Source organism: Zea mays, chromosome 5 (genome assembly GCF_902167145.1).
Source record: "Zea mays cultivar B73 chromosome 5, Zm-B73-REFERENCE-NAM-5.0, whole genome shotgun sequence".
Classification (NCBI taxonomy): Eukaryota; Viridiplantae; Streptophyta; class Magnoliopsida; order Poales; family Poaceae; genus Zea; species Zea mays.
Window position 1 is genome coordinate 219,818,970 of NC_050100.1, and position 18,543 is coordinate 219,837,512.

General features: G+C 47.7%; 4 protein-coding genes and 2 non-coding genes across 6 annotated transcripts; 3 read left to right on the forward strand and 3 right to left on the reverse strand.

Annotated features, from left to right (window-relative positions):
• The first annotated feature begins 1,127 nt into the window (after positions 1-1,127).
• TRNAS-GCU (transfer RNA serine (anticodon GCU)) lies at positions 1,128-1,209 on the forward strand. Its single transcript has one exon. It is a non-coding gene; the product is annotated as a tRNA-Ser (tRNA).
• A 137-nt stretch (positions 1,210-1,346) lies between these two features.
• Positions 1,347-1,428, forward strand: TRNAS-GCU (transfer RNA serine (anticodon GCU)). Its single transcript has one exon. It is a non-coding gene; the product is annotated as a tRNA-Ser (tRNA).
• A 235-nt stretch (positions 1,429-1,663) lies between these two features.
• LOC100285435 (DNA-3-methyladenine glycosylase) lies at positions 1,664-4,567 on the reverse strand. The gene is made up of 6 exons (NM_001158328.2): positions 4,105-4,567; positions 3,493-3,564; positions 3,279-3,402; positions 2,417-2,487; positions 2,269-2,326; positions 1,664-2,154 (listed from the first exon to the last, which is right to left on the reverse strand). Exons 1-6 carry the CDS (start codon positions 4,402-4,404, stop codon positions 1,988-1,990), a joined length of 792 nt encoding a protein of 263 aa, NP_001151800.2. The 5' UTR covers positions 4,405-4,567; the 3' UTR covers positions 1,664-1,987.
• Positions 4,568-5,251: 684 nt separating this feature from the next.
• Positions 5,252-7,380, forward strand: LOC100273180 (uncharacterized). Its single transcript, NM_001352076.1, has 7 exons — positions 5,252-5,518; positions 5,604-5,791; positions 5,934-6,132; positions 6,271-6,449; positions 6,529-6,679; positions 6,775-6,908; positions 7,037-7,380. Exons 1-7 carry the CDS (start codon positions 5,326-5,328, stop codon positions 7,214-7,216), a joined length of 1,224 nt encoding a protein of 407 aa, NP_001339005.1. The 5' UTR covers positions 5,252-5,325; the 3' UTR covers positions 7,217-7,380.
• A 206-nt stretch (positions 7,381-7,586) lies between these two features.
• LOC100216703 (replication factor C subunit 3) lies at positions 7,587-11,272 on the reverse strand. The gene is made up of 9 exons (NM_001143108.1): positions 11,015-11,272; positions 10,476-10,692; positions 10,272-10,351; positions 10,019-10,178; positions 9,771-9,852; positions 9,085-9,214; positions 8,937-9,000; positions 8,756-8,824; positions 7,587-7,956 (listed from the first exon to the last, which is right to left on the reverse strand). Exons 1-9 carry the CDS (start codon positions 11,199-11,201, stop codon positions 7,857-7,859), a joined length of 1,089 nt encoding a protein of 362 aa, NP_001136580.1. The 5' UTR covers positions 11,202-11,272; the 3' UTR covers positions 7,587-7,856.
• Positions 11,273-13,710: 2,438 nt separating this feature from the next.
• Positions 13,711-14,488, reverse strand: LOC100191536 (uncharacterized). Its single transcript, NM_001136967.2, has one exon. The coding sequence runs from the start codon at positions 14,426-14,428 to the stop codon at positions 13,973-13,975; it is 456 nt and encodes a 151-aa protein (NP_001130439.1). The 5' UTR covers positions 14,429-14,488; the 3' UTR covers positions 13,711-13,972.
• Between the last annotated feature and the right edge of the window lie 4,055 nt (positions 14,489-18,543).

Here is an 18,543-nt window from a genome sequence, read left to right on the forward strand (position 1 = left end):
AGAAAAAACTGCTTCCTAGATCCAGCCCTGTGGTTGACTTTTGGCTTTTAAGGGATAAAACTCAAACCAAACACACCCTAAATCAACGAGATCCGCCCGTCTGACGTCAATTCCGGTGGGAAGCAGTCGAAACCAGCAGATCCCACGGGCGCGCGCTCCATCCGGAGCAGGCGGCGAGAAACAAGGCGCCAGCAGCGATCCGTTGATTTCTCGGCAATAACCGGCGTTACCTTGTCGGAATCCAACTTATTGTATTGGCATTTAGTCAAATGACGACATTGGTGAGTGATTTGTGGCCGCAATCGACCTCGTTTGTTATTTGTTAGTTTATTTCGTGTGTCACAGGTAGTCTATAGTTGTTAGTTCATATTTGTAGTCCTAATCGATATGCAAAGATATGGTTATGTCGTGTGTCATTGCTAATTCACAGTTGTTAGTATATATTTGTAGCTCTGATTTCAAACGAATGTTGTATGTTATTATGGTGATCGAAGGTTGTTTTCAGCACATAGTGTGTTTTGCACTGTAGATTGTATTCTTCGAGAGATAAGTTTAAATATGAGTAAGAGTATAAGTAAGGGGATGTTTGGTTTTAGAGACTAATTTTTAGTCCCTCCAATTTATTCCACTTTAGTCATTAAATTGTCAAATATGGAAACTAAAATAGAGTTATAGTTTCCATATTTTGCAATTTATAGACTAAAATGGAATAAAATAGAGGGACTAAAAATTAGTCCCTAGTAACCAAACACCCCCTAAGTTCCTTGATAGTCTAATGTTGAGTGAATCTATCAATATTTAATGTGCATCGTGCATTGAAGAAATTACAACAAATCACGCCAAACAAATTAATTTTCCAAAGGTAAAAATGAGTTCTCCGTGGTTTTCTAGCGAGAACCTGTGAAAAAAGACGGTTTCAAAACGTTAAGAAGCATCAGATTTCGGTGATTTTGGATCGGTTTCTTGTTTTCTGCAGTGGGCGAGAAATTGGTTTCTAAAACGGTAGTGCCGTAGTGGACGGTAACCCACTTTTGGTTTGTGGTGGCACGCTTGAGCGCTTCCACTACCGAGGACGGGTGAGGCTATGTTACGTTGTTAATATCAAGTGACATATCCTTATACATGACGACGCTTTGGCCGAGTGGTTAAGGCGTGTGCCTGCTAAGTACATGGGGTTTCCCCGCGAGAGTTCGAATCTCTCAGGCGTCGTTTCTATTTTTCACCCATTTTTTATGTTAACTTGCAAAAAAACCTCTTTTTTTGAAAATTTGTGTTTTGCTAGTATCCAGCAGGCCAATTGCAATTTACTCTTATATGTTTAAATATTTCTTTTGCTATCATAAAACGACGCTTTGGCCGAGTGGTTAAGGCGTGTGCCTGCTAAGTACATGGGGTTTCCCCGCGAGAGTTCGAATCTCTCAGGCGTCGTTGCTGTTTTTTACTCATTTTTTATGTCAACTTACAAAAAACTTTTTTTTGAAAAAAAATGTTTTGCGATTGTCCAGCAGGCCAATTGCGATTTGCCCTTGTTTTTCCAGATTTGCGACCACTATGGTATGGTCGCCGATGGCACGCAACCGTGACACAGCATAATATGCAGGACGATCTACCTGCACTCGAAGATCATGCACCATAACATGAAGGCGAAGAACATGCTGGAGGACCGAAAACGGAGTGACACAGTTCGATGTTTTGATTTGAGTTTTCTAGGACAACGGCTATTTCAGGAAAAAAATAGTTAATTGACTCTTATTTACTTCTCTCTAGTCATCTTTCTCAGCCCTTCAAACACACTCCACGCTTTTAACATTTGAGAATGTTCGGCCCGGGCACCCGCCCTCGTAGAGTTCGTAGGCCTTTTTGTCGAACACACTGTGATACATTTACAAGAGCCAGTTATAGGCAGCATTCCGAAGTGTCAAGCAAATACAAACACATGGCAATTCGGGTTGGAACGGGACTCGAACGGTTCCTGTTCAGACACCGGTCAGTAGCGTGGCCGTAGCGTGTTTTTGGGGGCGCTGATCCACGGCGTGCCGGCAATCGCGAACCTCCACGGCGCCGCGACATGCTCGGGAGACGCGTACTCGATGCCAACGCGGGGACCAACCAAAATGCTCTCCGGCTCTGGCCCGTCCAGTACCTCCAACCCACCTGAGAGATTGAGATGGAGGGAGGAAAAACAAATCCATCGTTTGGGTGAAATGGATAAACCAGCGCAGCAGTTTCAGGCCGTGGTGAAGGTCAGTCAAGCTCAAGCAAGCATACCAGGCGCGTAGAGAGGATGGTTCGACCAGTCAGTGGATAGGCCCAGAGCTTGTCCAACCTGAATACAGTGCACAGAAATTTTAAGCTAACACAGCTGTGCAGGAACAGTGAGAAAACAACACTTGCAGCCAAGCGAAGAGGCACCTACCTTTCCTGGTCCCGTAAGTAGGATCGGTTTCTCGGTTTGTTGACCCCGGCGCCGCTGAATAGTTTCAAGACCTGAAAGAGTTTCAAGAAATTGATCAAAGTCTGGATTGAAATACGTTATGCTAGCTTACCATTGACAAGGCAAAGAGACAGTTGAACTACGGAAACATAGTTTTGACTGCCAGATAAAGGAACTACCGGCCATACAAATATTTCAGGAAATTGATTGGTTTTGTCGCATTGGACTTAAAAATATGATAGATACAAGAGCTGTGATAGAGCAAGACATGCTGAAATCACCAAAAGACCTTCTGGCAGTAGGCTAAGGAAGCTCCAATTTACATCAGGAGCATGCGATTCAGTTAGTAGAGTTGGAATTTGGGACAAAGGTTGTACTCTAGTTGTCCAATCCACGAGGTTTATTTTACTTTTCTGCCTTGAGTTGAAAGCGACATGGAGAATGCATTGTTGTGGATATTTGTGGGCAAAGATGATCAACGCCTCCTATATTCCTCCTGATCACATAATTATCTAGTGCTACAGATTTCCATTTTCCTCTTCTAGCTACGCAAAGGTAAAAAAAAAGGTAAAGTTAGTACAAAATCTTTGTCACAGGTTGCAAAAGTGAAGCTGTTGAAGAGAGCAGTTTAGTTTGGATATATAGAAAACGAAAAAGACCAAGATCCATGACCGGCTCCAGCATTAACCTAACATGTTGCATTCAGCTGCAATTGTCAGACTGTTGATGAATGCCACACAGTAGCTATGCTATATCTTATGATCCTAGGAAAATCCACAGATAAGATATTCGCTCTTTATCCAATCAGTGCGAAGGTGATGAAGTGCTATTTAGCAATACATACCGCTAACTGGAGAACATGACCGGATCAAAACGGCAGCACCAACCCCCTCTATATCGGCAACCACATTGAGCATCATGTGAAGTCCATAGCACAGATACACATATGCATGGCCTCCCGGTCCAAACTACACACAAAGGGCCACAGGTTTTAGCTCACGCTCAAATCTCAAAGCCTCGAATTTGGCAAGCTCAGAAAGCATAACGCAGGATCCTACCACTGGAGCTGTCCTCGCTGTGATGCCGAACCGGCCATGGCATGCGGAGTCATTTGGCCTATAAGCCTCCACCTGAGATTTCATGAAAATTCAGAACGTTGTAACAGTGTGTATCCATTAGTTTAGCATATATAAGGTATAGTTTGACAACTCTATTTTCTAAGGGATTTTTATTTTCTCAAATTAAAATAAACTAATTTATTTTAGGAAAATAGAAATGCTTGAGAAAATAGGGTTGACAAACTAGCGGTGATAATAGATCACTATCCAAATTTTTCTTCACGATTCATTTGAGCAATTAATTAATTATAGTTCAAAAAATGAATATAAATAAAGTCTAATCCAAATACGATCTGATTCTTAGTTTGAGCCATTAATTAATTATAGTTCAAAAATGAATATAAATAAAGTCTAATCCAAGTACGATCTGATTCTTAAGTTTTACGGTGTAAAATTTAGACCTCATTGCCACCCTGCACATCACATATAAGAGCAAAAAATTTTGCCAGATAAAGATAGGTGCTACTACATAGCAAGGGTACCTTGGAGCTATATCAGCAGAGTAGAATCTTGGCCGTAAGAAAAGACGCGAGACTTGTGAAGAAGACAAACCTCGGTGATGCGGAGGACAACCTCATCGCGCCGAAGGAGCTTGCCGAGGAGGCGGGGGGCCAGGTCGAGGGCATCCACCTCGAAGAAGTCTCGCGGCAATGCGCGCCCAACAGGCGGCACCGCGTCTAGCCCCACCGATGCGGGAAGCAATGCCCTCGCCAGCGCCGAGGTCCCCGCCGCCTCGGCCTCGGCCTCGCCCTCTCGGCCACCGGCGGCGACGCGACGGGTTCTGAGCCGCGACTTCTTCCCGGGCGAGGAGCGCTTGAAGCTTGGGCGCTTGGGCGCGCCGGAAGTGGTCATCGGCGATCCGGGGCTTGCCGGGCTTCAGTGCTCGTTAAGGGATGCGTGGAGTTGACGGTGGAGATGCAATGGAAGAATCCCATGGATGCCAAACTATTGCGGCGAGGCTTTCTTGGGAGGAGGATAGGGAAAGACAGACGGCAGCAGCACGGATTGGGCTAATTCCGAATTCAATATACTGCGGCTGCTTTCATAGAAACGGCAATAGAAATGTCAACGACTAAGGACGATAGCATCTTCAACTAGCCGTGTAAAACATTATTTTGACCTATAGAACGTTCAGTTTTATCATAATCTGGTGTTTTTTTTAGAAAGCTATAGCTAACCGACCTCTATTTAGCTTATAAAAAGAGATCGGCCCAACTTTCAAGCCTCCCACTTGGATTCTCCTAGACACACGAACAGACTCTGAATGTTTGAGGGCTTTGACCCTGCGGTATCCGTCAACTAGCTTCTTGATGCCTGCCTCGTACTATATTCTAAGGGGTGTTTGGTTTCGAGGGACTAATTTTTAGTCCCTCTATTTAATATCATTTTAGTAACTAAATTATCAAGTACAGAAATTAAAACTCTATTTTAGTTTTCATATTTAGCAATTTAGGGACTAAAATAAAATAAAATTGAAAGGACTAAATATTAGTCCCTAAAACCAAACACCTCCTAACTATAAAATATCCTTGACTTATTACTAAAGTGACTTGTTTCTAGAACATTGTAGGTTACCACTAAAATAGCATAAACTAGAATTCCAAACACCACGACCTCACATAAAGGTCCTCCAAAAGATCAAAATTGCCCAAGCAGGTCCCGTAAGCGAAAACCAAAACTGTTCCCCGTAGATAGAGATACACATACACACCCGAGAGGGCGACGAAACAGACAGCCGGACTCAAGTCGACGCCCGGCGAATTGCCCGATACTATGGAGGGAGACGATCGGAGGGCCCCGCTGCTGGCGGCCGGCGGCGGCCGTCCCCCGTCTCTGCGGCGCCGTGACTCGGCGCGGTCGCTGCGCAGCAGCTTCCTGTCGCGGCTGCCCGACAAGGTGCGCGCCGGGCTCGACCCGGAGCACCTCGCCGACGTCGACCTCTCCCGCGCCAAAGGCATGTCCAGAGGTAACAGACTTGCGAGGTCTGAATCTCCGATCCCTCGTCCGGTCACCCCCTCTCCTACCCCTTCGCCTCTCCCGGCCGCGTGCAGGTGTGAGACAGTACTACGAGAAGCAGCTCGCGACCCTGAAGACCTTCGAGCAGGTGGAGGCGCGCTGCATGCCCGGCGAATTCGATTCGGATGTCGAGGCCTCCGACTCGGAGGACGCGGAGCAGAAGCAGAGCGAGTTCGCCATGAAGATCTCCAACTACGCCAATATTGTGCTGCTGGTCTTCAAGGTGCGTTCAAAGCGTAGCTCTGGTTGTGCAGTCGCAGTCTCGAGTCTTGTAGAGTGGGACGACACATGGGTAGGAGTAGGAGTAGGACAGGCTACATGGCGCGAGACGCTGTGCTGATCCGTTCCGGCTGCGACGATCGCAGGTGTATGCGACGATCAGGACGGGGTCCATGGCGATTGCGGCGTCCACGCTCGACTCGTTGCTGGATTTCATGGCCGGGGGTATCCTCTGGTTCACGCACCTTTCCATGAAGAGGGTCAACATCTACAAGTACCCAATTGGGAAGCTGCGCGTCCAGCCCGTCGGGATCATCGTCTTCGCCGCCATCATGGCAACTCTAGGTGTGCCCTCTGTCAAGAAACGCGTAACCTTTGCTGTCTGTCAGACAGATGCAAAGCGGAAAGTGTCTGTACAGATGAGATGCAATGTGGAATTGTCTATAGAAATGAATAACATGAGTTCCTTCGCCTACGTTTTAGGTTTCCAGGTCTTGGTCCAGGCCGTCGAACAGCTGGTGGAGAACAAACCTGGCGAGAAGATGACATCGGAGCAGCTGATATGGTTGTACTCCATCATGCTTTCGGCAACCGCCGTGAAACTGGCTCTCTGGCTCTACTGCAAGAGTTCAGGGAACAGTATTGTTCGGGCTTATGCGAAGGTATTGTCCATGCTACAAAAGCGCGGCACTCATCAAAACTGTGATTTAAACTCACCTGTACTGTACACGTGCCATTCAGGACCACTACTTCGATGTGATAACCAATGTCGTCGGTCTGGTGGCTGCTGTTCTTGGGGACAAATTCCTGTGGTGGATTGACCCCGCGGGGGCTGTCATACTTGCTGTATATACCATCGTCAACTGGTCCAAAACTGTATTAGAAAATGCAGGTACGTCCAAAACACTTCACATCCTCCAAAACACTTCGAATTATGTAGTTCTGCTCTAAGTGCCTGATCAGCTTGTGACTAATTCTTTGCTTCAGCTACCCTAGTGGGCCAATGTGCTCCTCCAGATATGCTGCAGTTGCTAACGTACCTCGCCATGAAGCACGACACACGAGTGAGGCGGGTTGACACTGTTAGAGCTTACAGCTTTGGAGCTCTCTACTTTGTAGAGGTCAGTTAGCAACTTGTAGCATTAGGTTAGAAGAACACTAGCAAACTTCATGTCCCTGCCACCACTCCTCATCTCCTTCTGCTCTGCTACTAGTGTATCATAATAATCTACTCTTGGCCACAACGCAGGTTGACATCGAACTAGCGGAAGATATGCGGCTGAGAGAGGCGCACGCCATCGGTGAATCGCTGCAGGAGAGAATCGAGAAGTTGCCTCAAGTCGAGCGGGCGTTTGTTCATATCGATTTCGAGAGCACGCATAAGCCTGAGCACAAAGTCAGGAGCAGACTGCCGTCTACTGATCCCTGACAGATTTCCGAATGCTCATGCATGTAGTACATTGTTAAGAGATAGTAGCTAATAGCCCGGCGTTTTCTTCGAGGGTTACGAGCAACGATTCCCTTCACCTGTAAAATAAAGGTACAGGATCAACTTTTCCAGTTTACTGATCCTAACCACGCATTTGATCGTTGACTCGATGGGTAGCCTGATTGTTATATACCTTCAGTTTTTGCATGCAGTATATATGATACTGAATGGTACTATGATGTACAGATGAGAGGACTCAGTGACCAAAGGGGATTTGTTGATGATCTAGTGTTTTCGTAAGTGCGTGAAAAAAAAAACACGCATCCATAGTCTAACACCATAAATCTCCGTGGCATTTGCAAAAATATGTAACTTCGTCAAAGAACGGCACTAGGGTTTATACTACTGGATAGAATCTTACACGCATAACATGAGAACGCCTGGCAGCGTTCAGTCATACGAGTACTCCCAAGTTCCAGGCAGTTACCACATCACGTCCAGCAGACATACAGATCTAAGACAACCCTCACCAAACCTTTCAGCTTGCTAACTACAGGCAAGACGTTGACCCCATAATGTAGCTGCGCTTCATCTTCAGATTCCAGAGGGAGCAGCAGAAAGATCCTTCACATTACTGGAATTAGCTGGCAGCAGCAACCATAGCCGTGCGAGTGTCCGTGAAAGTTGAGATCAGTGCGCCCAGCTGCAGTTTATCGTTGCATGCAAAGCTTAGTCTGTACCTGCATATCAAAGACCCCCCAAAAAAGCCATGAATTATGTTGCCAACCAACAAAACATTGATACCAGAAAGTGTTATCCCAACTGATCATAAGCTCAAATGTAAACTCAAAGAACATCACATGTCACTCACTACCTAGCTATTGCACTATCTCAAACATTGCTGTGAGCTCTTAAGCAATCGCTTCATGAAAACAACTGCAGTTTCCACTCACTGAGAGGAGGTTTTACACGTGAACTACTACATCCATAGCATAAGATTATGTTGCACTGCAGCACTGTTGCAAAGGCTAAACTATACATCATTATCAATGTGCTGATTTAATGATTTGTGGCAATTTTAATTAATGAAGTCCTAACTCCTAATGTTGTTCTTTTGTTAACTAAGGCCCTGTTTAGAAGCAACCCAGTTTTATCTTTTAGCTAGGAGAGGCCACCTTCTTGGTTTTTAAGAAACTGAGAATCTAATTTCTATAAACTGAGGCATAAACTGGTATGTTTGGAACCACCTCAATTTCTATAAACCAGTTTCTTAAAAACTGGGTGCTTCCAAACAGGGCCTAAGGCACATCAAATAAACAGTTAACTTGGCCAACATTGTCCATAGTTACATCCATAGCATCCTCAGAATTTGAGGCAATTACCTACCTCCTATGCTTTTTCTGTGAACTAAAATGACTATTTGTGCCAATCTGAGTACAATTAGCAACAAAACATAATTAACTAGTGGCACGGTTTATGGTAAGTTAATTTATGTGCAAAATGACACAATTCAACTGTAGAAGTGTATAGAAGGCATACTCAATATCAGCCAAGTCATTGATTAGCTTTACACGAACATCAGATGGCATTTGTATTTTGAACACAAACCTGCACAGAAGACGGAATATTTAGAACATTGATACAGAGGGGGATCAGATTCAATACTACTTAAGAAAATTTATGAAGTACGTTGAGCTAGTAGGCAGCAGGTAGTGCTTACATAGTAACCTCCCGTATGATATCAACCAAGGCCAGCCCTTTTCTCATCTTCATGTCAGATATATCTAAAACATATAAGGAACATAGAATTAGACAATGAATCTTGAATCATTACACAGATCATATTGACAGATGGTAACTAAAAATACATTTGAAGCTGGTTGAAAATGGTTCATTTAATAGCCAAAAAGCTATCTGCTCGATATCTTTTGGCATGGGGTTTCCTGTGCAAAGATAGACAGCTTCTTCTGTGATTTGTTGGGATGCCATGTGCGTTGACTGCACATAAAAAAGATAAGTCGTTGTCAAAGACTCAAGCCATTGTAATTGGCTGATTAGAGTATAAAACAAAACAATGGGTTAATGAAAAAATATTCCCTCCGCCCCAAAACTTTTAGTCAAAACTATGTTAGGTTTGACCAAATTATAGTAGAAAATATCAACATGTAGGACATTAAATTAGTATCGTTATTACAATGTACTTGTTCAGCTTTATAGATGTAATTATTTTTCTATAAGCTTGGTCAAAATTAAAATAGTTTGACTCCAACCTAGGAGTGGCTATATTTTGGGACAGTGGTATGCTTTATGGACCATCCCACTGTTGATCTTAGTAAAAGATAACATTGAAAGAATGGCATTAGTGAAATACTTGAAACACACACAACATTTATGCAAATCGGAAAGTACGACATTCGGATCTAAAATATCAACATTTTTGTGCCTTTGTTTTTATCTCACTCCCACATATGCGAACTTCTATATCTTTAAAGACAAGATATCAAAACTCTTGGTCAAAACTATTGGGTCAAATGCACAGTAATTCAGAGATGACCTGCAATATATTCAAAGCCTTCCTCATATCACCATTGCTTAACCGCACTAGGGCTGTCAAGCCACCGTCATCTACACTGAGCCTGCAAGTACATGCAAAATTATCATTGCAGATAAGACCAGAATCCTATACCAGTATAAAGCTATGTAAAAATCGCAAAGCATGATATGTAACACAGTATAACTCCCAAGTAACTTGAAAATTGTTGAGAATTCATGTATAATCTTAGAATGAAAACAAGCACTTACCCCTCAGATTTTATTATATGTTGAAGACGCTCTCTAACATGACTGCCATCTAGTGGAGCAAATCTAAACCTGGTGCACCTTGATTGTAGCGCAGGGATGATTTTGTTGACATGGTTGCATATGAGTGCAAACCTTGTGCTCCTTGTATACTTCTCGATAACTGCAAGGAGGGGCAGATTAAATAGATGTAAGGAAGAAATTGCACATCAATATCATGGCAATGAATAAAGTAAAGTATTAACAAAAGAAAAACCTCTTCTCAATGCAAATTGTGCATCCTTTGTCATTGCGTCTGCTTCATCCAAGAGAACCAGCTTAACAGAAGGCCTTGCTCTGTTGAAATTTAAATAGAAGGCAAAAGGTATCATTTGTGGTATCATGACAAACAGACTTATTTAATTGTATATAAAGTCTGAGAGACTTCATATAAAAAAATCGCAAGACTTGTAATGCGTACCCAAAAGAGAGGCTGCGTGCCCCAGCAAAATCCTGGATCTGCTGCCTGACAACATCAATGCCACGTTCATCTGACGCATTGAGCTCCAGGATCATGTTGCTATACTGAGACCCATATAGCTTCCTCGCAACAGCCAGAATCGTCGATGTTTTCCCAGTGCCAGGTGGCCCATATAGCAACAAGTGTGGAAGTCTATTCTCGTTTGTAAGCCTGTCAACTGCAACGAGAAAATAAGTGTTATCAGCTTACCTCGCATGCTACAGTCACAACCAGCACAATTGCAAACAATTTAGTTAGCTAATACTGTGCCAAGTCATAACTCAGGAATCACAAAATATGTGGTTGCGGAGATAGATATAAATTCAGGGCCTCGGATTCCAATAATAATGCGTTAAGAAAATCACGGTAACATATCAACCACAGCCCCATAGCGTTCACTGAAACGCAAATCTAAAAGAACCCCACCCGAATCCCTCCTAAAACCCTAAGGCTCGCAGAAAGCATCGGGCGAGCACAACGCCACGGCCACGGCCACTTACTTGTGTCGACGATATCGCGGTGGGCGGCGACGTCAGCGAGGGACTGGGGCCGGTACTTCTCGACCCAGGGCGCTGCCCTGCCGCCAGCGGAGAGCGGCGCCTTGCCCTTGGCCGCCGCACCAGGCGGCGGGGGAGGCGGCGCGGCTGCGTCGATGTCCATGAGAGCGGCGGCGGCGGTTCCCGCCATGGCGTAGCAGGAACCCTAGGGCTGGCAGGCGGGATTGGGGGGAATGGTTGGCGGCTTGGCGCCAATTCGAAACCCTCTCGCTGAGTTAGGACGGCTCGGCGACTGCCAGCTGTACACTCTATAAAAGAAATCATTTTATGTATTTTATTCCTCTTCAACAGTGTTTTGTAACAAGGGCTCCACCAGCCAATGCTCTCAACTAGTGCCAAGAGATGCAAGAACAACGATGCAAATGTACTTCTATTTAAGCTCACCCAATTGATGGATCAAAGGATGCAAGTGAGTGAAATGTGTTTCTTTGATCTCAAAGGTTGTGCACATATGTTTTGAGGTCGAGCCACCTACTACACGGGCTTCAAGAAAAAAAGATGAAGAAGAAAAGGACAAGATAGTAATATAAGAGCCATCCTTATAGCCAACATCATTATACGATTGTTTTTATTGTTTGCTCTAAATAATATGGCAAGAATTTAGAGCCCATCATTTGCTCTATTATTAAACTTACTGGCTCTACGACAGCAAGTGACCTTACGTCCCTGCCTCTTGGCTTACGATCGAGTTTAGGTGAATATGAACGACTTCACAACAGCAGTTTAGCACATCTATCGCGCTAACATACATCGAGATATAGACTTCAATCACAAAGTTAAGATGAGCCCATCACACTGGACGCCTACTTTGTTTTTGTTTTTTTTTTGTTTCAGTTGATCTTTTTGTTGTAATCTATTTAGAGTTGATTATATTTTACTTATCTGCTAGCTTCGTGGCACAAATTACTTAGGTGCAGTGCATGCACAACAACAGTGTTGGACATGTCACTCTAATATGCTGTGGTTTGTATTTTGTCCATGTCGGTGAGTTCCTTAATATATCCGTGAGTTCATTAATCATTGACCCTAATCACAACAGTGCCGAGGTATATATGGTTTAGGGTTTTGATTTTTGTGTTCTCTTTTTTTAAAATCATAATCATTGATAGAGAATTCATCGGGAACTGATCTTTACGTTGAGCCGCAGAAAAATCAGCTAGTATACAATTACGAGATAACCTAAACCCGTAACGCACGCTCGATTGACAGCTTATAATGGAGTAATAATACGAAGATATGAGCTTTTTTTGAAAAAAAAATAAAAAAGAAAAGTACGGTAGTGAACATTCGTAGTGGACGATCATCCGGGGGATATGCGTGTAGAACAATCATGGACGGGAGACCTGCAAGTGAGAGAGAGAGAGAATCTGGAGTAGCATGTGTCTTTTGGGTCATTGGGTGGCATATGTGCAGTATGGTAGCTCAAGCCCCCACACGGTGATTAGCGCAGAAAAGCTCCTTTTTCGTCTAACTATGAGCAGCCGAAAGCGGAGAAAGGGAGTTCGAGGCGGCCGGCCCTACTCTTTGTTGCCGAAAGCCATGTCTCTACGTCTTGGAATTTTCCATCGTCTAGATTCGGTAAACGGTTGCAAGGGCTTTCTTTACCTTGTGTGCTGTATCAAGACGTTCAAAATTTGTCTGTTCGTGGCAGTAACTTTTGCTCCCTTTCAACGACTCCCGTTAAACGAGACGGTTCATTTTGCCCTGAGTGGTTGCCTTTTTTCTTCTTCTTGGCTGTCGCTACCTGCCTACCTGCAGGCTGCTGCGGGCTGCGGCTTCTGTGAGTTGGTTTACTGCGGCGCAGCCGGTGGAATGTTCTGAATGAAAAAGAAACCAGGCTCCTTTCTTCCTCGTCACTCTCGTATTTTTAGAACGGAGGGAATATCATTATACCGATTGATTTCCAGTTCTTCACAGTTCACATGCCTTTTCTAAAAAAACATTCTTACAAGTGGGGAATCGAATCGAGTCGTTTGTTAGCCCCGCAATGTAGTACTACCACATAGTACTATACATATTGTTGGACAACGAATTGGTCGGACGGACGATCCACACGGGTAGCGTGGACGGTTCGCGCACACACAGAATCAGTTAGAGTCCGAGTTTTTTTGCAGGATTTGTTAGCTAGATCCGTAGAATTAGCTCGGTAGATCGTTTGTAACGGGTCCAGACCTATCCCTCTATATATATGGAGGGCTACGGCCGATTGAGACATTAACAATCGAATTAATAATCAATTACATCTCGTTTTTACCTTATACAATAGGAGTAGTTCTAATTTAGCCATAGTTTAGCTTTTCTCTATCTCAAATCTTCACCTCTCTTCGGCTCTACGTCGGTTAGGGGCGTCTTGGGTGATCTTTCGATCTCAAGACAAGGCCTACGACCTCTCCTCCCCGATGGGGTCCTCCCGGGAGCGAGATTCAGGCGCTGCCAGCAAACTTCGTCGCCCATGCGCACGCACGGACGCGGATCGTCCGGCTCGTCAGGCGGGAACATCAGCCCTGCGTCATGTCGTAGACCATCCGCGCCTCCACAGAGAATACCGCCGTCGGTTATCATCACAGTGATTGGTGTTTGGATCGACCACAACATATATTATAAAGCTTAAGGAGTAAATAGAATTTGACCAATGCAATGCAAGAATTGTCTGCCATTTTCCCTTTTTTTAATTAGTAGTATTCAGTATTCTATTATTACAATAACTACACTATACTACTATATTGATCGCAGCCCGTGTAGACGAACAGCGAGTGTGTTTATCGATGCCACACCGCCTCCACTTGCTAACAGCAGCATCCTATCTGGTGTTTGATGATTCTCCTCCATCTCCGTCCAGCGGCACTGCAAGAAGCTGGTGATACATGCCGCCAGAAGGGCCTGGCCTGGACTGAGGTGAGCTCACCGGCGGGTGACCAGCGGGAACCACATGTCGCGGAAGCACGACTGGTAGGAGACGAGGAGCAGCACCAGGGCGAGCGCGAGCGCCACGCCCCACGGCGACGACGACGCGCCGTCCCGCTGGCCCCATCCGCCGCCGCCGGCGTACCAGGAGGGCTGGTCCCCGGCCAGCAGCGACGGGAGGGCGCCGCCCCGGGGCCGCCGGGACCCGGCCGTGGCCGCCCAGTACTGGACCGCGAGCAGGAGCAGCAGCGGGGACAGCACCACGGCGAACCGCACCTGGTCCACCAGGCTCTCCACCGCGGACTCGTAGCGCGAGTAGAGCGACGTGGCGCCCAGCAGCGCCACGGTGGCCAGGAACACCAGGAGGTGGGACGGCGTCGTCCTCGGCGCCGCCGAGTAGCTGTAGCCGCCGTAGCCCGCGCTCTGGTCGTAGTAGTAGCCGCCGCTCGCCATGCTAGAGCTGCTCGATCGGTTGGGCTTGCGCGCCTGTGGTGTGTCCGCGTGTGTGCCAATGAGCAGGCTGACAAGGGAGTGGCCGTATATATGGGCAGCAGAGAAAGGGTAGGGGAGTATGCACTCTGCACTGCAGGCACCGAGCGGCCCTTTACTTGGGGCCGGAGGACTCCGCGGGATGCCTTCGCCGAGGGGTGAACGCGACGCGACATGGAGATGGAGCCAACCGCGCGGGGACGCGTGCCAATTGCCATGCTGCCGATCAGGCGCCGACGGATGGAGCCGGGCTGGCGGCTGGAATTTCGAAAGCGCGGGCGCGGCACGAGGCGGCAGGCGCCGACGGACGGACGGATGGAACAGGGCGTTCCTGGTGAGTGGTTGATGGCTTGGAAAGCGCTGCTCACACGTCGGCGCGAGCGATTGATTCCCATGCCTGGTCGGTCTTGAGAATCACGGGCTCGCGGAGGACGACGTGCGATGCAAAGTATTTATTGTGTGGACCACTTGGTCCGTTCCCTACTCCCCACGCACATTTCCATCAGCTGGATCACCGGCCTTTGCTCTGCACGAGTTGCGATGGCAATGGTGCGGGAATTACCCGTGTCGAATAACTCTATATTCTCGTCCTCTCCATAACGAAAAAAATTTCTCGCACTGGATCCCACGAATACTTGCGAATAACATTTTTTTCTCATACTCATTTTTATGGGAAAAATCTCGACATTACGGGCTAGTTTGGGAACACTAATTTCTCATGAGATTTATATTTTCCCAAGGGAAAGTGGACTAATTTCCCTTGGAAAAACGAAAATCCCGTGGAAAAACGAGGTTCTCAAACTAGCCCTAATACTCGTCCCGGCTTAAATTATAAGTAGGACGTACGTCCTTATGCAAAACAATGTTACTTATACAGTAAGAAAACCATTATATATACATCAATATGAACATATTTATATAATGTTCGATCTCTTGACGAACTAATTAATTATTTCTAACATTAACTATTACACGAAAATATTGTCACGTGCAAGTTTAGCAGGTCCTTGCAGGGAACGGGGATGAGGAATGCATCATCGGCTCTATCCCCGTTTACCTATTGGGGGAGAATTTTCTCGTTTAAATCAAACCCCCAATCCACACCCCTAAGCCTCAAGGTAAACGGACATGACAAAGCCTAACTTGTCGGGAATCAGAGCCACATTTCCATCTCTAGCATCAAGGTTGTTGTAGCCATCCGGGACATCCACTTCTGTTTTTGGGGTTACGTATGGGATAAAGCCCTAGAGATCCTATGAACTCGGTCAGGACAAGAGTAATGCAATGTCAAGTGCCAAGATGCCAAGAAAAAGAAAAAAAACTTCTTATTTATTTACATAGTCGAACTACCCAATGACATCGCGAAAATCGATTCACTATGGGTATCTTGCCCTCAAGATCATAGGCCTCAAGGGCGTCATCACGATTATAGGGATTGAGTAGAGTCAATGACAGTAGTGGAGAAAATGTTTGCATGACCATGGAAGAGGCGACAACAAGGCTTCCATGCGAGGACCCCCTAACCTCGTGGCTCGGAGATCTGCACCTCGGGCCCCTCAATCAGTTCCAAAGCCCTATAACCTTTTCAAAGCCCCCCTAGGAGGCTTTTAGGTGGACCTTGCACCTCAAGGTAGACAAGGCTTGATGTAGTTCCCACCAAAGTTGTGAAGATCGAAGATAGTGTCTTCCAGACGGCACACATTGACGAGAATCTAGGGGTTGAATAATAACTCGCACTCATCGCCATCCTCTGAGAGCATGTTAGTGTATTTGCTTGGGAACCATCAGGCATGCTTGGGGTCCTAGAGAGACAATTGAGAATCGCTTGGCCATTCGCCCTGACACCTGATTGATACGACAAAAGCATCGAAAGCACATAAAGACAAAAAAACTTGTATAGAGATTGAGAAACTTCTCCACACCAGCTTCATCCACAGGGTCTAAAACCTTGTGTGGTTGGCCTGGCCAACACCCTCGTCATCCTAAAGGCTAGCGAGAAGCTAAGGATGCACATTGTGACATAAGGTTAGAATCCGAGCTTTTCCTGAGTGGTATGTCACTAATGGCTCACCTCCCGGAAGGGGGCCTTCTTCGCAGGGGCGAGACTAGGATTTAGAGAATGGGTATTCGAAATTGTACTAGAGAAAAAAATAGATGGCCTAAAGCCTATCTGTCGGCGTTTCGAGACAGGGGGGTCCCTAAGCCGACGAGTGAGTGTGCTGCGTGCCCCAGCCCAGATGGGTCGAGCGCGTGGGCGAGCGCGAAGGGGGGAGAGGCGAGGTGGCCGGAGTCGGGCGTGAGAGAGGTGGAAGTCCCGCAGCCTTCGTGTTCGTCCCGCGCCCAGGTCGGGTGCGCTTGCAGTAGGGGGGTTACAAGCGTCCACGCGGGTGAGGGAAGCGAGCGGCCCCAAGAGAGCGCCTGTCCTGTCCTCGGTCCCGCGCGGCCAACCTTCTCTAAGAAGGCCCTAGTCCTCCCTTTTATAGTCGTAAGGAGAGGATCCAGGTGTACAATGGGGGTGTAGCAGAGTGCTACGTGTCTAGCGGAGAGAGAGCTAGCGCCCTAGGTACATGCCAATGTGGCAGCCGGAGAGGTCTTGACACCTTGCTGGCGTGATGTCGTGGCTGTCGGAGGTGCGACGGAGCCTGGCGGAGGGACAGCTGTTGGAGCGGTCGAGTCCTTGCTGACGTCGCCCTGCTTCCGTAAGAGAGCTGGGGGCCGCCGTCGTCACAGAGCTTGTGGAGCGCCATCATTGCCCATCCGGCGGAGCTGGCCGGATGGGACGCCGGTCTTGTTCTCCGTGACCCGAGTCGATTCGGGGTAGGACGATGATGGCGCTTCCTGTTGACGTGGCGGGCCTGTGCCCTAGGCAGGGTGACATGGGGGCTCCTCCGAAGCCGAGGTTGAGTCTGTCTTCTGTTGCCGAGGCCGAGTCCGAGCCATGGGGTCGGGCGAGGCGGAGGTCGTTTGGCCGAGGCCAGGGCGGAGTCCGAGCCCTGGGGTCGGGCGAGGCGGAGTTTCGTCGTCTTCCGGGTCTTAGCCCGAGTCCGAGCCCTGGGGTCGGGCGGAGCGGAGTTCGCCGTCTTCCGGGTCTTAGCCCGAGTCCGAGCCCTGGGGTCGGGCGGAGCGGAGTTCGCCGTCTTCCGGGTCTTAGCCCGAGTCCGAGCCCTGGGGTCGGGCGGAGCGGAGTTCGCCGTCTTCCGGGTCTTAGCCCGAGTCCGAGCCCTGGGGTCGGGCGGAGCGGAGTTCGCCGTCTTCCGGGTCTTAGCCCGAGTCCGAGCCCTGGGGTCGGGCGGAGCGGAGTTCGCCGTGGCGCCTTTGGCAAGGCCTGACTGCATGTCAGACTCACTCTGTCGAGTGGCACCGCAGTCGGAGTGGCGCAGGCGGCGCTGTCCTTCTGTCAGACTGGTCAGTGGAGCGGTGGAGTGACGGCGGTCGCTTCGGCTCTGCCGGGGGGGGGCGCGTGTCAGGATAAAGGTGTCAGGCCACCTTTGCGTTAAATGCTCCTGCAACTTGGTCAGTCGGTGTGGCGATTTAGTCAGGGTTGCTTCTGAGCGAAGCCAAGGCCTCGGGCGAGCCGGTGGTGTGTCCGCCGTAAAAAGGGGGGCCTCGGGCGAGACGGAAGTCTCTCGAGGTCGGCTGCCCTTGGCCGAGGCTAGGCTCGGGTGAAGCGTGATCGAGTCACTCGTGTGGACTGATCCCTGACTTAATCGTACCCATCAGGCCTTTGCAGCTTTATGCTGATGGGGGTTACCAGCTGAGAATTAGGCGTCTTGAGGGTACCCCTAATTATGGTCCCCGACAGTAGCCCCCAAGCCTCGAAGGGAGTGTTAGCACTCGCTTGGAGGCTTTCGTCGCACTTTTTTGCAAGGGGACCAGCCTTTCTCGGTTGCATTTTGTTCCGGTGGGTGCGCGCGAGCGCACCCGCCGGGTGTAGCCCCCGAGGCCTCGGAGGAGTGGTTACACTCCTTCGAGGTCTTAATACCTTGCGTAATGCTTCGGCTGGTCTGGTCGTTCCCTCATGCGAACTGGCCGTAGCCCGGGTGCACGGTCGGGGCCAAAGCTCTCAGGCTGGTATGTTG

What these genes read in the sequence shown, in the direction of transcription:
- LOC100285435 (NM_001158328.2), bottom strand. Translation starts at nt 4,404, where the DNA reads ATGACCACTTCCGGCGCGCCCAAGCGCCCAAGCTTCAAGCGCTCCTCG. An exon ending in GTCATGTTCTCCAGTTAGCG is followed by an intron (nt 2,488 to 3,278) that starts GTATGTATTGCT and finishes AAACTCTTTCAG; the next exon opens with GTCTTGAAACTATTCAGCGG. An exon ending in TACTTACGGGACCAGGAAAG is followed by an intron (nt 2,327 to 2,416) that starts GTAGGTGCCTCT and finishes CACTGTATTCAG; the next exon opens with GTTGGACAAGCTCTGGGCCT.
- LOC100273180 (NM_001352076.1), top strand. Translation starts at nt 5,326, where the DNA reads ATGGAGGGAGACGATCGGAGGGCCCCGCTGCTGGCGGCCGGCGGCGGC. An exon ending in TTGTTCGGGCTTATGCGAAG is followed by an intron (nt 6,450 to 6,528) that starts GTATTGTCCATG and finishes CGTGCCATTCAG; the next exon opens with GACCACTACTTCGATGTGAT. An exon ending in GAGCTCTCTACTTTGTAGAG is followed by an intron (nt 6,909 to 7,036) that starts GTCAGTTAGCAA and finishes GCCACAACGCAG; the next exon opens with GTTGACATCGAACTAGCGGA.
- LOC100216703 (NM_001143108.1), bottom strand. Translation starts at nt 11,201, where the DNA reads ATGGCGGGAACCGCCGCCGCCGCTCTCATGGACATCGACGCAGCCGCG. An exon ending in ACAATTTGCATTGAGAAGAG is followed by an intron (nt 10,179 to 10,271) that starts GTTTTTCTTTTG and finishes CCCTCCTTGCAG; the next exon opens with TTATCGAGAAGTATACAAGG. An exon ending in AGGCTTTGAATATATTGCAG is followed by an intron (nt 9,215 to 9,770) that starts GTCATCTCTGAA and finishes TTTTATGTGCAG; the next exon opens with TCAACGCACATGGCATCCCA.
- LOC100191536 (NM_001136967.2), bottom strand. Translation starts at nt 14,428, where the DNA reads ATGGCGAGCGGCGGCTACTACTACGACCAGAGCGCGGGCTACGGCGGC.